The 12,744-nt window shown below is 41.8% G+C and overlaps 1 protein-coding gene across 1 annotated transcript; it reads left to right on the top strand.

Moving 5' to 3' along the window:
* Nucleotides 1–5,825: 5,825 nt before the first annotated feature.
* On the top strand, nucleotides 5,826–10,156 carry LOC141100464 (nodal homolog 2-A-like). The gene is made up of 3 exons (XM_073588971.1): nucleotides 5,826–5,934; nucleotides 7,019–7,770; nucleotides 9,363–10,156. The coding sequence occupies exons 1-3, from the start codon at nucleotides 5,826–5,828 to the stop codon at nucleotides 9,513–9,515; spliced, it is 1,014 nt and encodes a 337-aa protein (XP_073445072.1). The 3' UTR covers nucleotides 9,516–10,156.
* Nucleotides 10,157–12,744: the final 2,588 nt, after the last annotated feature.

Raw genomic sequence — 12,744 nt, 5'->3', positions numbered from 1 at the left:
CAAAACCCTCTCAAAAACAAGAGCCAACAGACTGATAGGGAAAAAAGCCCTGAAGACGCTAGGCTTCAAAAAGACTATATCAGTACTCAGGTATTATCTGAAGACAGAGCAAAAAGGAATTCAGCTCACCCAGCAGGGAAAGGCAGAAATCCAGAAAAATAAGGCAAAACAAAACCAAACCACAAATGCAAAAAGTAGAGCAGAAAACTTAGCTTTGGAGGAGCAGGAATCAGACTGGTCTCCAAGAATCCCTCAGAGTAATCACCCGCAAGGCAGAAGGGCGTCGGCTGCCTTATATCCAGTCAGCAATCCCAGTCACCCAGTCATCATCATTCTGCTCAGGTGCTTTGTAATCAGCCTCGCTACCTTCCTTCACCAGAAGAGGGAGTTCATCAGACCTCAATGGTGAAGGGGAAAATGAACTCACAACAGACGAAGATTCGCTGGTGTGGTTGTTGCATGCAAACTCTGCCTAAGGAAGTAAACTGACCCAGTCGTTTTTATGAGCATTTGAAAATTGACAGATATAGGATGTAAGGATCTGATTCGTTCGTTCCACCTGCCCATTTTTTGGGGGATGGTAGGCAGAGGAAAAGTCCAGTGTCACTTTCATGTGTCCACAAAGAGCTCTCCAGAACCAGGAGGTGAACTGAACCCCTCTGTTTGACCCGATGTGCAGAGGGAAGCCGTGAATTCTGAAGATGTGAGTGATGAAAATCGTCACCAATTCGGGAGCAGAGGGTAGACCGGGGAGAGGAATAAAATGGGCCATCTTCGAGAAATCGATTTACAACCACCAGGATCACAGTACAACTGAAGGAACGAGGCAGGTTGGTGATAAAATCCATGGCTATGTGCTGTCATTGAGTCGAAGGTACTGGAAGAGGAAGCAAAAGCAGAAGCCCAGAAGGTGGTTGTCTGGGTACCTTGTTCTTGACGCAGGATGGACAACAGGCTACAAAGTCTTTGACATCCTGGGAAAGAGATGGCCAACAGTAGTAGCAGGACAACGGGGAGAGATTCTTCTTGACTCCCACATTGCCGGCAATTTTGGATGAATGTCCCCAGCATAATACTTTCGATTGCACTCAGCCACAAAGGTTCTTCCTGGGGGTAAGGAAGTCAAGTTGACAGGAGCCACGGTAATTATCTTGGACGGGTCGATGATATGTGAAGGTTCCTCTTCAGTATCAATCGACTGGAAAGACGTCGATAAAGCATCAGCTTTAATGTTTTTATCGCCAGGCCGGAAATGGAGTTCAAAATCAAAACGGGCAAAGAATAATGACCACCTGGCCTGCCGGGGATTGAGCCTTTGTGCTGACTGGATGTGCGCCAGGTTTTTATGGTCCATGAAGATCTTGAATGGATGTATGGCACCTTCAAGTAAGTATCTCCATTCCGCCAAGGCCAACTTAATGGCCAATAACTCTTCGTCACCGGTGGAGTAATTTCGCTCAGATGGGGAGAATACTTTAAAGGAGAAGCCGCAGATGACTAGGCGTCCAGAAGAAGATCTTTGCAAAAGAACAGCACCGGCATACCCAGGGGGGTAAAGTACCACGACTGCTGGAACTGGATGGCCGGCTCACAGAAGACGTGAGAGAGCGTGTCTAGTAAGGTCCAGGCGGGGACACGCAGGATACAGGAGTGTGCAAAGCGTTGACATGGGAGTACGCTGGGTGCAGTAGCGTGTAAAGCGTGGACACGGGGGCACGCAGTGTACAGGATAGTGCTAAGCAGATGCACGGGGACACGTATGTACAGGATAGCATAAAACGAGAGTGTGGAAACCAAAAAATATTGCAACCAAAGATCCATATTATTAAATATATAAATCATCTTTGTTAGAAAACGGACAAAATAGGACAAATGGGGGACCTAGGACAAATGGGGGACCTGTGTAAACAGCAAACAAAGTGCAATAGTGCAAAAACACGCAGGACTAGCCACAGTCAAGCATAGGATATTACCATAGGCTTACAACAAGATATACAAATCTATATGGAGAGGCATATACTATACATAAATGTGCTCAAAAATAGACACATGGTTAGGCAATGTGGTGGATAAGCTGCAATGCAGCGCTAGAATAGCTGCACACGGTTTGTCCATAAATCACCACACTAAAAAGGCTAGTGCCTGTCAGAAATTGTCCACATGTGCTCAATGTATCATCCGGCTAAATGCCAGTAAAATCTAATGCTGCTGCCACAAAGTACCACCAACTATGCCATTGAGCACATGTTACAACGGAGCAGCTAATTATTCCTACCACTGGAGGACATGTATATCGCCCACCCAGATGGGGTTAATACCCCGAAACACCATTACCTCAAATATAGCCTTCAGGATGACCGGGCGGTCCCTGTGGTGATTTTTGGACAAACCGTGCGCAGCTATTCTAGCATTGCATTGCAGCTTATCCACCACATTGCCTAACCATGTGTCTATTTTTGAGCACATTTATGTATAGTATATGCTTCTCCATATAGATTTGTATATCTTGTTGTAAGCCTATGGTAATAGCCTATGCTTGACTGTGGCTAGTCTTGCATGTTTTTGCACTATTGCACTTTGTTTGCTGTTTGCACAGGTCCCCCATTTGTCCTATTTTGTCCGTTTTCTAATAAAGATGATTTATATATTTAATAATATGGATCTTTAGTCGCAATATTTAGTGGTTTCCACACTCTCGTTTTATGAACTATAGCGATTGATCCTTGATTGTCTCACAATAACGGCACCTGTTGGTTAATTTATGACACACAGGATGCATTTGTGTACCGTTGCTATTGTGTTATGCACAGGATAGCATGTAGCGTGCACTGACAAGCACGCCCGGGTATGAGGCAAAGCAGAGCACGTGCTGGGAAGCACGCCTGGGTACAAAGCAAAGCAGAGCGCTTGCTGGGAAGCACGCCTGAGTATAAGGCAAAGCAGAGCGTGTGCTGGGAAGCATGCTTGGGAGCAAGGCAAAGCAGGGCATGTGCAGGGAAGCACTCCTGAACACAGAGCAAAGGACCTGAGTACAGAGAGCAGCCAAGCAGAGACCAAGCAGGTACAGCAAGGAAGCCAAAATGATAATCAGGCGCCACCTACAGGAAAGGGCAGCCTGATATAGGGTAAGTGTGCTGGGACTTCTGGGTCAGGTCCTCCAGGACCATAGAGATGTCAGAGATGGTGCAGCCGTGGTCAGGCTATGGAGGAACGCATGCGCGCTTGACAAAGTCCAGCCACAGAGTCAAGCGCGGGAGGTGCGCACTCAACGAGATCCCAGGATCTGCTGCGATACCGGAAGTGATGACGTTCGGTGCAGCGCCCCGGCTGCAGAGGAATGCGGTGAAAGCGGCATAACAATAATTTATTAAAATAATTTATATAAAAAAAATAAAAATCGGTGTTTTCAACCAACATTCATCTGATCTGTTCAACTTTTCTTAACCCCAACACTTGCAATCAGAGTAAAATAGGGATACCCCCAAACACATCAAATAGTCGGCCAATCACACTGAAATTGGTGGTTTCAGCCAACATTCATCTATTGTGTACAACCCTTGTTTCCTCTGACATCTACTCGGCCAGATAGTTACCTGGTCCTTCCATACAAATTAGATCTTTATCCTGTATTGCTAAAATTTTGCGGTATTGGCCAAAATTCATCTATTGTATATGGCCATCTTTAGTCTCTGGCTCTTCATCTGTCTTCTTATGGCAAAGTGTTATGCAGTTATTCCAGAATCAATACTTCTCACGGGGTTACATCAGGAGATACATCTGCTATTAAGTGATAGTCAAAACACCATTAAAATCAGAGGATTGGCTGGTCCCTTATATTCCTTAGATTATAGAATTTCAGCTAATATTCATCTAATGTGTATGGCCATCTTTAGTCATAGGAACTGTATGTGTCCCCATAGGCTGTCTCCATACAGCACCATGTTATGTAGATATTCTTTCAGAATCCATGAATTTAGTTGGGACAATACACAACAGGCCATCTAATGTGTTTGGGGGCCTCTTGACTGTCCCCTGACAAATGATGCCAAATTAAGAAGGTCGGGCCTGTTGAATTTCAATGCTGAATTCTTTAGTTCAAAGGGGAGATAAGCCACTGCCAGAGTTTCTACCAATCCCCTCTTTTCATCCTGAATACATACATGTTTGGATCTAGCCAAGTAGGCATATGTATGAAACAGTTGGGACAGAGATTCATCAGTCAAAATAATCATTGGTCTCACAGTTATTTGCCAGGTCTTCAAATACGAGAGGCAAGCAGTGTAAGCACAGTGCTTACACTATCTTTCCAAATGATGAGAGTCCTATTCAGGGGGCATATTCAGTCACATACCATATCAAAAGGCCCATCTAACCAAGTCAAAATGTGGCCATACAGATACACCTTAGATACCTCTTAGATGACAGGTCATAAGGCTGACAGCTATTCCTCCTGATTGCACCAATACATCTGACTACTTACAGAAGCTTGGAGGGAGAGGGGAGCAAGCCGCTACAAGAAATCTCTGACAACAACTCATGTTCAATGAGAGCAAGGGTTTCCACATGTTAAAAGCCAACATGCCCAATCCTTTATTCCCCCAACATCTACATCATAATTTCTATGTGGTCTCGCTCAAATGTTTGGAATTGGTGGATGATCATCTAATGTGTGAACTCCTTAATAGCCCATCAGTGTACTACTATAACTTCTAATAGTGCCTGTACATATTAGACAAAATTTAGTTTCGACCATGCCGAACCATTGTCTACACAATTTTGGTACAATGGACTATTGTTCATTTCGAACAATTACTAAGCAATGAATATTCGTTATCCTTCAAAACTTAGGTTAGACATTATGGAATTTTTTATCCAATGAAAAACACGGGCTGGATGTATTTTACTCCGTCTATGAGCGATTGTTTGTCCAACCAACTAATGATTTTTGCCGGCCCAAGCTCAGCTGACGTGTACAGGGGCCTTCAGCTGGCCATATAAATTAGATGGCTGTCAGCCAAATGATGCTTTGTGATTGATCAGCTATCTCAGCAGACACAGAAGTGCACGTTCAGCCAAGCCAACTGTGTTTTTTATGACAAATCCGATGGCTGACACATTGGCTGGCGGTATATCTCAGGAAGAAAAGTGAGATACTCGTAGGTAGTCTGAAATCAGACATGTTCAATCAGCACATCTTTCCTGATTATTACTCCGCCGACGCCTCATACTCATTAGACCGTCAGCCAAACCTGACGATATCAGTGGGTTCAGCCAACTTAAGTCTATTGTGCATGTGGGGTCTTAAGACAGAAGAAAGTTGACATCTGTTTAATGTTTTCTCTAATTCAGTGCTCTAATTCCAAGTGTTAACTGAAACCTAATAATACTGGAACAACCACTAATCTGCGATTACACAGTCTATGCTATTGGTCAACATTTGTGTGCTTTGCTTGAAGTATGGTCCTCAGGGTCTCCTGAATGAACCAAAACTGTTGAAAAGTTCAGATATTGGGCATTAGCATCACTGAAGAAATCGACTAACCAAACAGTGGCTGGTTTAAGGGCTATGACATTGAATAGGTTGTAAGTGTGAAGTGTTTGAGGTGTGAATAGTCATCTTTGCTATATAAAGTCAAAAAGTGATTGCTCACATCAGACTGAGACCTCCAAAATAGAGGATCAGAGTAGACATGGCTTTACTGAGCACCTTTATTTTCCTAGCATTTATTCATGTAGTTCTGACCATTCCCCACCAAGGGAGCAAAGGATTACAAGATTCATTTTATAGCAGCAAACATACCCCTAGAACAAACTATCCACTCTATATGATGAAGCTTTACCAGTCAATCATCACGGGGAATACAACGGAGCTATCTGGACTGGAGCATCCAGCCCTCCAAGAATCTGACACTGTCCTGAGTCTCAGTGCAAGGAGTAAGTACAGCTTCTTTACATACCTTAACTTAAGTCAAAATGTCCTCATTATCAATCAATTCAATATAGAATGGGCATTTGAAGGACATGTAAGGGTCAAGATTTTCATATTCTCTCATCACTGGATCTATTGGAGGGTCATCTAAATATGAAGATTTAGTCTTCATACTCTTAATTCACTTTGGGGTGGTCGGTAATGCTTGGTGTAACCACTTAGAAAAAATTTGAAATATTTTCTTTTTGCTGTCTTAAGATCCACATACACATTAGATAGCTGATTGTTCACCTGACACCTATCTCACCCAACTTTCCAATACTCCAGAGCACTTGGCATGCCTGTGTTTTCTGTGAGAGTTGGTAGCAAAATTATTTGGCAGCGGCTTATCTCACCGCCAAACAAAAGCATCAGCCATTCAAATTCAACAGGTTGTATACTTCCCTCTCCCAACATCATCCTTACAGGGGCAGTTAGGAGGCCCTTATACACATTAGATGGTCATCCAATTGTTGTGTCTGGATGATTTTTATATAATGTATATGGTGGTCTTTAGCACTCCAAAAATATTAATTTAATACTTAAAATATCAATTATTTCAGTATTAGACTTTATTAATGTTAAAAAATGTTAATCTAAATTTATACAGGTAGCCCCTTTTGCAAAAATTTGGCAATAGATGATGGAGAGAGGTTCAGGCACTGTACTGCTCTCAGGCATGTTAAGTCGGAATGGGAAGATCCTTATCAGACTGGTCTTCCATCTGTTTATTTATATGTTTTCTCCTCTCTGGTGATGGATGACTGGCCGGCAGACTTCAGAATAGAGCTAAATGCTCATAAAGTCATTAGATTTTGTGTATTCGGTTTAGGACTTGTACTAGAACAACAACAAAAAAAAAGATCTATACAGTCTCAATACACATCCCATGTTGTGACAATTGGCCAAATAGTTTTTGTTTTGTCTGTCAGTAGCTGACAGGACTTACATGAGAAAAAAAAGGGAAAAATGAATATACAAAACTGTTGTTCGAGACACTGATGTTTTGACCGTCTGGATGCTAATGTTACTTCTTTGTGTATTCTCTAGGTTGCACCGAAGAAGGAGATCACTGGATGATATCTTTTGATATGTCTTCTATCTCCAGCAGCTCAGAACTAAAGTTGCTGGAACTCAGAATTTTTTTCCCTCATTTTGGAAAGAAACATAATATCACGGTGAAGATCTACCATTGGAAGAGTGGTCACAAGAAACTCTTCATGGGATCCTTCAAGACTAACTCTGCAACAAAAATGGATGACACCTGGAAGATCTTTAACTTAACCAGAATTCTGCAAAATTCCATCTACCATGGAGAGCCAGGTGTAAGTGTAGAATATCTACTAGCGGAAGACCAGGTACCAAATAATATAGACTCTGGTCAAACTCTACAGAACACCGAACTTCTAGATGACAATCCTTTACCCTCAGACAGAGCCATGCTTGTTGTCTTTGCTAAAGAAAAGCCAAACACAACACATTTTAGCTCTTCCAGCCTTTTTCAAACTGTACAGTCCTCAAAGTACATTAGGACAGAAAGAACAACCAAAAGTGGTGGTCTAAGGAGACAAAAGCGGAACCATAATCCAAAACGCAACATAATAGTCAACAGTAAGCCAGCCAATGCCATAGAAGTGGGTGAACCTTTTTGTAGAAAAGTAGACATGTGGGTGGAGTTTCATAAGATTGAATGGGGGGACCGAGTCGTTTACCCAAGAAGGTACAACGCCTATAGGTGTGAGGGAGCATGTCCAATTCCACTCAATGAAAGCTTTCAGCCAACAAACCATGCTTTTATAAAAGTAAGTATCAAACATGTATGACTAAATATTCATATTCTCCAATTTAGCAGAAGCGGCTAAGTTATATGTTGATTGTCTATGATTAATGTAGATAAAATATTTCCATGTTTGTTGTCCATTAACATACATACTTAACGTTAAATACATTTTCCACCATGAACATTTATGGCATAGCTACATTCTCTGGGATCCATATTTATAAGGAAGATAAGGTCAGTCATTGTGGATTATAATTTAGTGACACATAATTTATAGTTGGTGGAGAAAGGTTGAACTTACTGGTCTTTTTTTTCCACCTATGTAACACAAAAAGTTGGGCAAGGATGTGCAGGAACTTTTCCAGGTGGTCAAGAGACCCCCTTTTATATGGTATGTGGAGATTCCAAAAGCTGGACATGCACCTACCAGACATTTGTGGCAAAGTGGAGATTATCATGATGTGCTGGCTGCACTCACGGAAAGGATGTGATCGAGAGAGTAGAAACAAAGTTTGCTATTCAACCAACGCGTTTTGGCGCTGGATCAGCACCTTCTCAAGGTAAAGAAACAAGTGTAAATAAATGTGTTGGTTGCATAAATTCCTTGTTTCTACTCTCTGGATCTCATCCTTTTCGTGACCACAGGCTACACATCGTGAAAGTCCCCGCTTTCCCAAACTGTTATCAGGATACTCTCCTCCAGCCATGGGGTGGCAGCTAGGGCACATCAGGCGTCTAAACGTGTTATATCCTTACACAACCCTTACAGGTGAGCGTTACCATCATCCTCACCCCCATCTTGCTCCTTATGGTACTGCCATATTTATGCACATTTGTCCCATTCGCATCTTCCCTACAAGACATCCATGACATATTCTCTAGATGTAACACAAACGTCAATTGTGCGAAAACCATTGAAGAGGCATGGTAGGTAAACTGTATGGCCAATAGCATGTGTTATGTAGGCTTTGTTAATATATGGGTTCAAAGACTCTGTTGGAGAGTCCATTAGGGTTTCTGTCACTTTATGACAGGCCAAAGAACATAGCATGTAGCACTGCTCTCTGTTAACTTTGGAACTCAGAAAGCCTCCATTATAAATCAACCTTTAAAGATAATTAGCCTTAAAGGGATTTACCAGGACTTTTAATACTGACAATGTATCTTTAGGATAGGTCATCAATATCAGATTGGTAGGAATCCAACTTCTAGCACTTCCACTGATATTGTGGTTAAAGGCACCATCGCTCTAAACATGATGTAGCGGGCATAAATGGTACTGCAAGTTCTCTCCCATATACCGTAAGTGAATAGTAGAATTGTGGGCCACCAAAAAGTGTTTGAAGATGCCATGGAGTATCAGAAGTTGCAACCAGCTGAATAATGGAGGTGTCAGAAATTGGACTCTCGCCATTTGATATCCAACTAATCTGTAAAAAAATAAGTAACGTGCTGGAAACCACTTTTTAATGAATATATGTAAAGTTAGAACACTGATTATTTCTGATGATAATATTGTACAAACCTGATTCTAATGAACATGCAGAAAAAACAAGGTCACCACTAGTGTGTTGAAGAATCACACCTTCTAATGTGTTATCTTTGCTTTTTCAGAGTTTGGTTAAGCTGTACAATACTGAAAAAGTCGAGTGCTCCTCCTGCATGCCAGTGAAGATGAGTGCAATGTCAATGCTGATGTACGAAGATGAAATTGTTGTAATGAAGAACCATGAGGATATGGTCGTAGAACAGTGTGGATGCAACTAAGGAATTCTGATGCTTTCATGAATTTGCTTATCTATGTACATACTGTAAATAAGATGTTTAAATATATAGTGCTATAGTGAACATTTTTATTATGCCTTTCTGCATACTATAACACTATAGAGCATATATCCATTTATAAAAAAAAACATTGTGAGAAAAACCAAAAAAGTGGAATAAAATGCAATCAAAAAGTCATATGCCAAACGGCATAAAAAATTAATAATAGCAATTTTTTATTCTGCCTCCAAAAGATTGAAATAATGCTAAGTTCACATTTATCCTGTGCTCTGCACTGAGTGCTTACACAGAGGTTTCATGAAAAACTCTTAAATACTTGATTCAGGCAAAAACCCCGACAGAAGATTCCCTATAATGAGGCAGATGGAGACACTATGGACACCATCTGGCCTATGATCTCCTGATGTCCATCTCTTTTAGGAATACATATAAGCGCGGCCAACAACACTTTGTGCACCACTAAAAAAACAGACACCACTGAACAGAAGCCAGGTGGAGTACAGAATAACTCTGCCTCCTCAATATGTGAATGGATCGCTCAGGGATTTCCATCTGAATCACATATTTTTAAACTTTAGATGTGCAAATTGTCTCTTCAGAGAGGAAGAGGACGTGAACTCTAGTGCCACCTATTGCATGTGTCCTGCACTCTACATTGAACAGTTACATCGGGGTTCCATCTAAAGTTGTGGATCTAAGGGGTAAGGTTTCTCTTTGTGGAGAGTGACAAGCCAGGTCTGGCATGCCAGTATGAGGAGAATTAAACGCCTGGCTTGTCACTCTCCAAAGGAGAAACCTTACCCCCTAGATCCACAACTTTAGATGGAAACCTCGATGTAAGTGCTCAACGTAGAGCACAGGATACATGCAAACGAATCCTTAAAAGTGATTCAAAATGTTATATAGCTAAAACTGGTAGCAATATAAGCTTCAGCTCAACCCACAAAAAACAAGTCCCCACTCAGGCCCGTTATCTGGTGATGGAAATATAGGAAGTGTTTGTAAGGGAGTGAAGCAAGACGTCCCCTTTAATGTCACCTCCCTTTAAGAAGTGCTAATGTAAATATGTAATTATTCTTGGTACTGCTACACTTATAGTGTATTACCATTGTTTGCTTTATTGGTACTGCCACATCATATGTGTTACCATGCTGTAAGATTGTAATATATTGTATTGTATAATGTTCCATATATTTATGTAGAGATTAGGGTAAGCTGTGCATCCTTCAGGTTCATTAGAAGAGGGCACTATTAGTATAGAGTTCCTAGATATGGGTAAGTGTAGTTCTGTAGTGGGCCACTAGATGGGGGCATACTAGTGGGCCTAGTTAGGTATAGCTGATAGGAAGTTCATAGAGGGTTAATTGTAGGAGGAGCTGCTATGGGTTAAGTAAGTGTAGGAGAGAGGAATAGGTTAGAAGGGAGAGGACACCAAAGTATCCACAAGGGCTATAGGCCCAGGATGACATAGCAGCTATGAAACGTTCTGTTGGAAGAGAAGTGCATGGGCACAGTCAGGCGGGTGCTTGATGAGACCTAAGCACCCCGGGAGTTACGGTGTTCCACACAGCAAGGAAAGGAGAGAATAACGTGGTCCAAAAGTCTTGTCGGGCGCAGAAGATACATAATGTGGCAGATCTTAAATAGGGATGACGCTTGTAAGTCCGGGGTGAAACGGATGAATGGGATCCCCTATGTCTTGAGGTCCTACAGAAGTGATGCTGCAGTACCACCAAGGGCGCTACTACGGTACCCCATAATGTGCGTGATGACAAAGAAAGCAGGAAAGGGAAAGTGCAGGAGGAATGCTGTGTGGACTGTAATGTGTCTGATGTGCCCGGGACTGTTGAAGAGAAAAGTAAAATTGTTTGGCATCTGAACCGGTTAACTGTGGCCATTCTTTCCACCCTGTGCATTGAAACTGAGTGTATAGGAGTTGTGCAACACCGCTGTGGAATCCCTGACGGTGAACTGGAACCCCAAAGAGGTACACCAGTAGAAGATGACAATTTACCCGTGAGAGGAGGCCAGAACACCAAGGGCCTGGTGTCCTCAGCCACGACTACCATCATTGCCCCTTCTTATATGTTCACGCATTTGGTAGCAGAAAGGTTTGATTAAATCAACATGTACCACGCAAAAGAAAATCCAGCAAAATCTGAACACCCAAACCCAAATGCCTCCTTCTCTTTTGAGCCCCACAATGTTCCTAAAGCACAGTTAGCATCCAACTTAAAAGTATATGGGGTGCAATCTCCAGAAGCACAAGCTGGGCACAATGTATTGAGAGCTACAATGGCAAATTTGTAATTTTCACTGTGCAACATCCACCACGTTTGTTTCTGGAAAACACCTATGAAGTCAAAATCGTCACTAAGCATATGTAGATGAATTCCCAGAGGCGTGTAATTTCTAAAATGGGGTAATTTGAGGGTGCTTTCTGCTCTTCTGGCAGTTACCGGCTCTCTGCGAACTATTCTAGGAACACCTGAGCTCCAAAAGTCAAATAGCGCTCCTTCCCTCCCAAGTCTTGCCATGTGGCCAAACAGAACTGTAGAGCAAAATATGGGCTATTGCCACGATCAGGAGAAAGCGGGTAATAAAATATGGGGGAATTTTTTTCCTATCTATCCTTGTGAAAATGTAAACTCTGGGGATAAAATTCAGTGAAATTCCTGTGGTGTTAACATGTGCACTGTCCTCCCAGATGAATTAATATATATAATATAGGTTAATTGGTGTACTCAGGAGAAATTGTGTAATAAATTATGTGGTCCATTGTCTCCTATTAGCTTTGTTTGAAAATTAAAAACTTCTGAATAAAGCAACATTATTGTACTTTTTCATTTTCACAGCCCAATGCTATAAATGCTTACATATTCTACATCACACTGCATAAACATGTTCTTCTTAAATATATTTTTCCATCGAACAACTAAATGAAGTCAGCATGGAAATATTTATGACATAGTACAAGATCCCCACTGTGGTGTCATTAGTCTAACAGTAGGCAGCCATTAGGTTGACATATCCCTAGAACCTATCGGCTTTTGAGGTCATTTAGATCAAAAGGTCATTAGGTGTGAAGAGTAAAGCATCAGCCCTGTCTTCCTCTCTATATATACAGTGGGAGAATCCAAGGCTAAATCAGAGAGGGCAAGAACTAGTCACATCTCTTGAGTTAAGAAAAAAGCAGAAACTCAAGGCAGAG

This window comes from Dendrobates tinctorius, unplaced genomic scaffold, assembly GCF_039654945.1.
Source record: "Dendrobates tinctorius isolate UK_male_01 unplaced genomic scaffold, ASM3965494v1 ptg000104l, whole genome shotgun sequence".
NCBI lineage: Eukaryota > Metazoa > Chordata > Amphibia > Anura > Dendrobatidae > Dendrobates > Dendrobates tinctorius.
This window is presented reverse-complemented; position numbering and strand designations above follow the sequence as displayed.

Excerpts from the sequence above, each read along its gene's own strand:
- LOC141100464 (XM_073588971.1), top strand. The coding sequence starts at position 5,826 with ATGATGAAGCTTTACCAGTCAATCATCACGGGGAATACAACGGAGCTA. Across the intron at positions 5,935-7,018 it reads CCTGAGTCTCAGTGCAAGGA|GTTGCACCGAAGAAGGAGAT; the intron begins GTAAGTACAGCT and ends TGTATTCTCTAG. Across the intron at positions 7,771-9,362 it reads CAAACCATGCTTTTATAAAA|AGTTTGGTTAAGCTGTACAA; the intron begins GTAAGTATCAAA and ends TTGCTTTTTCAG.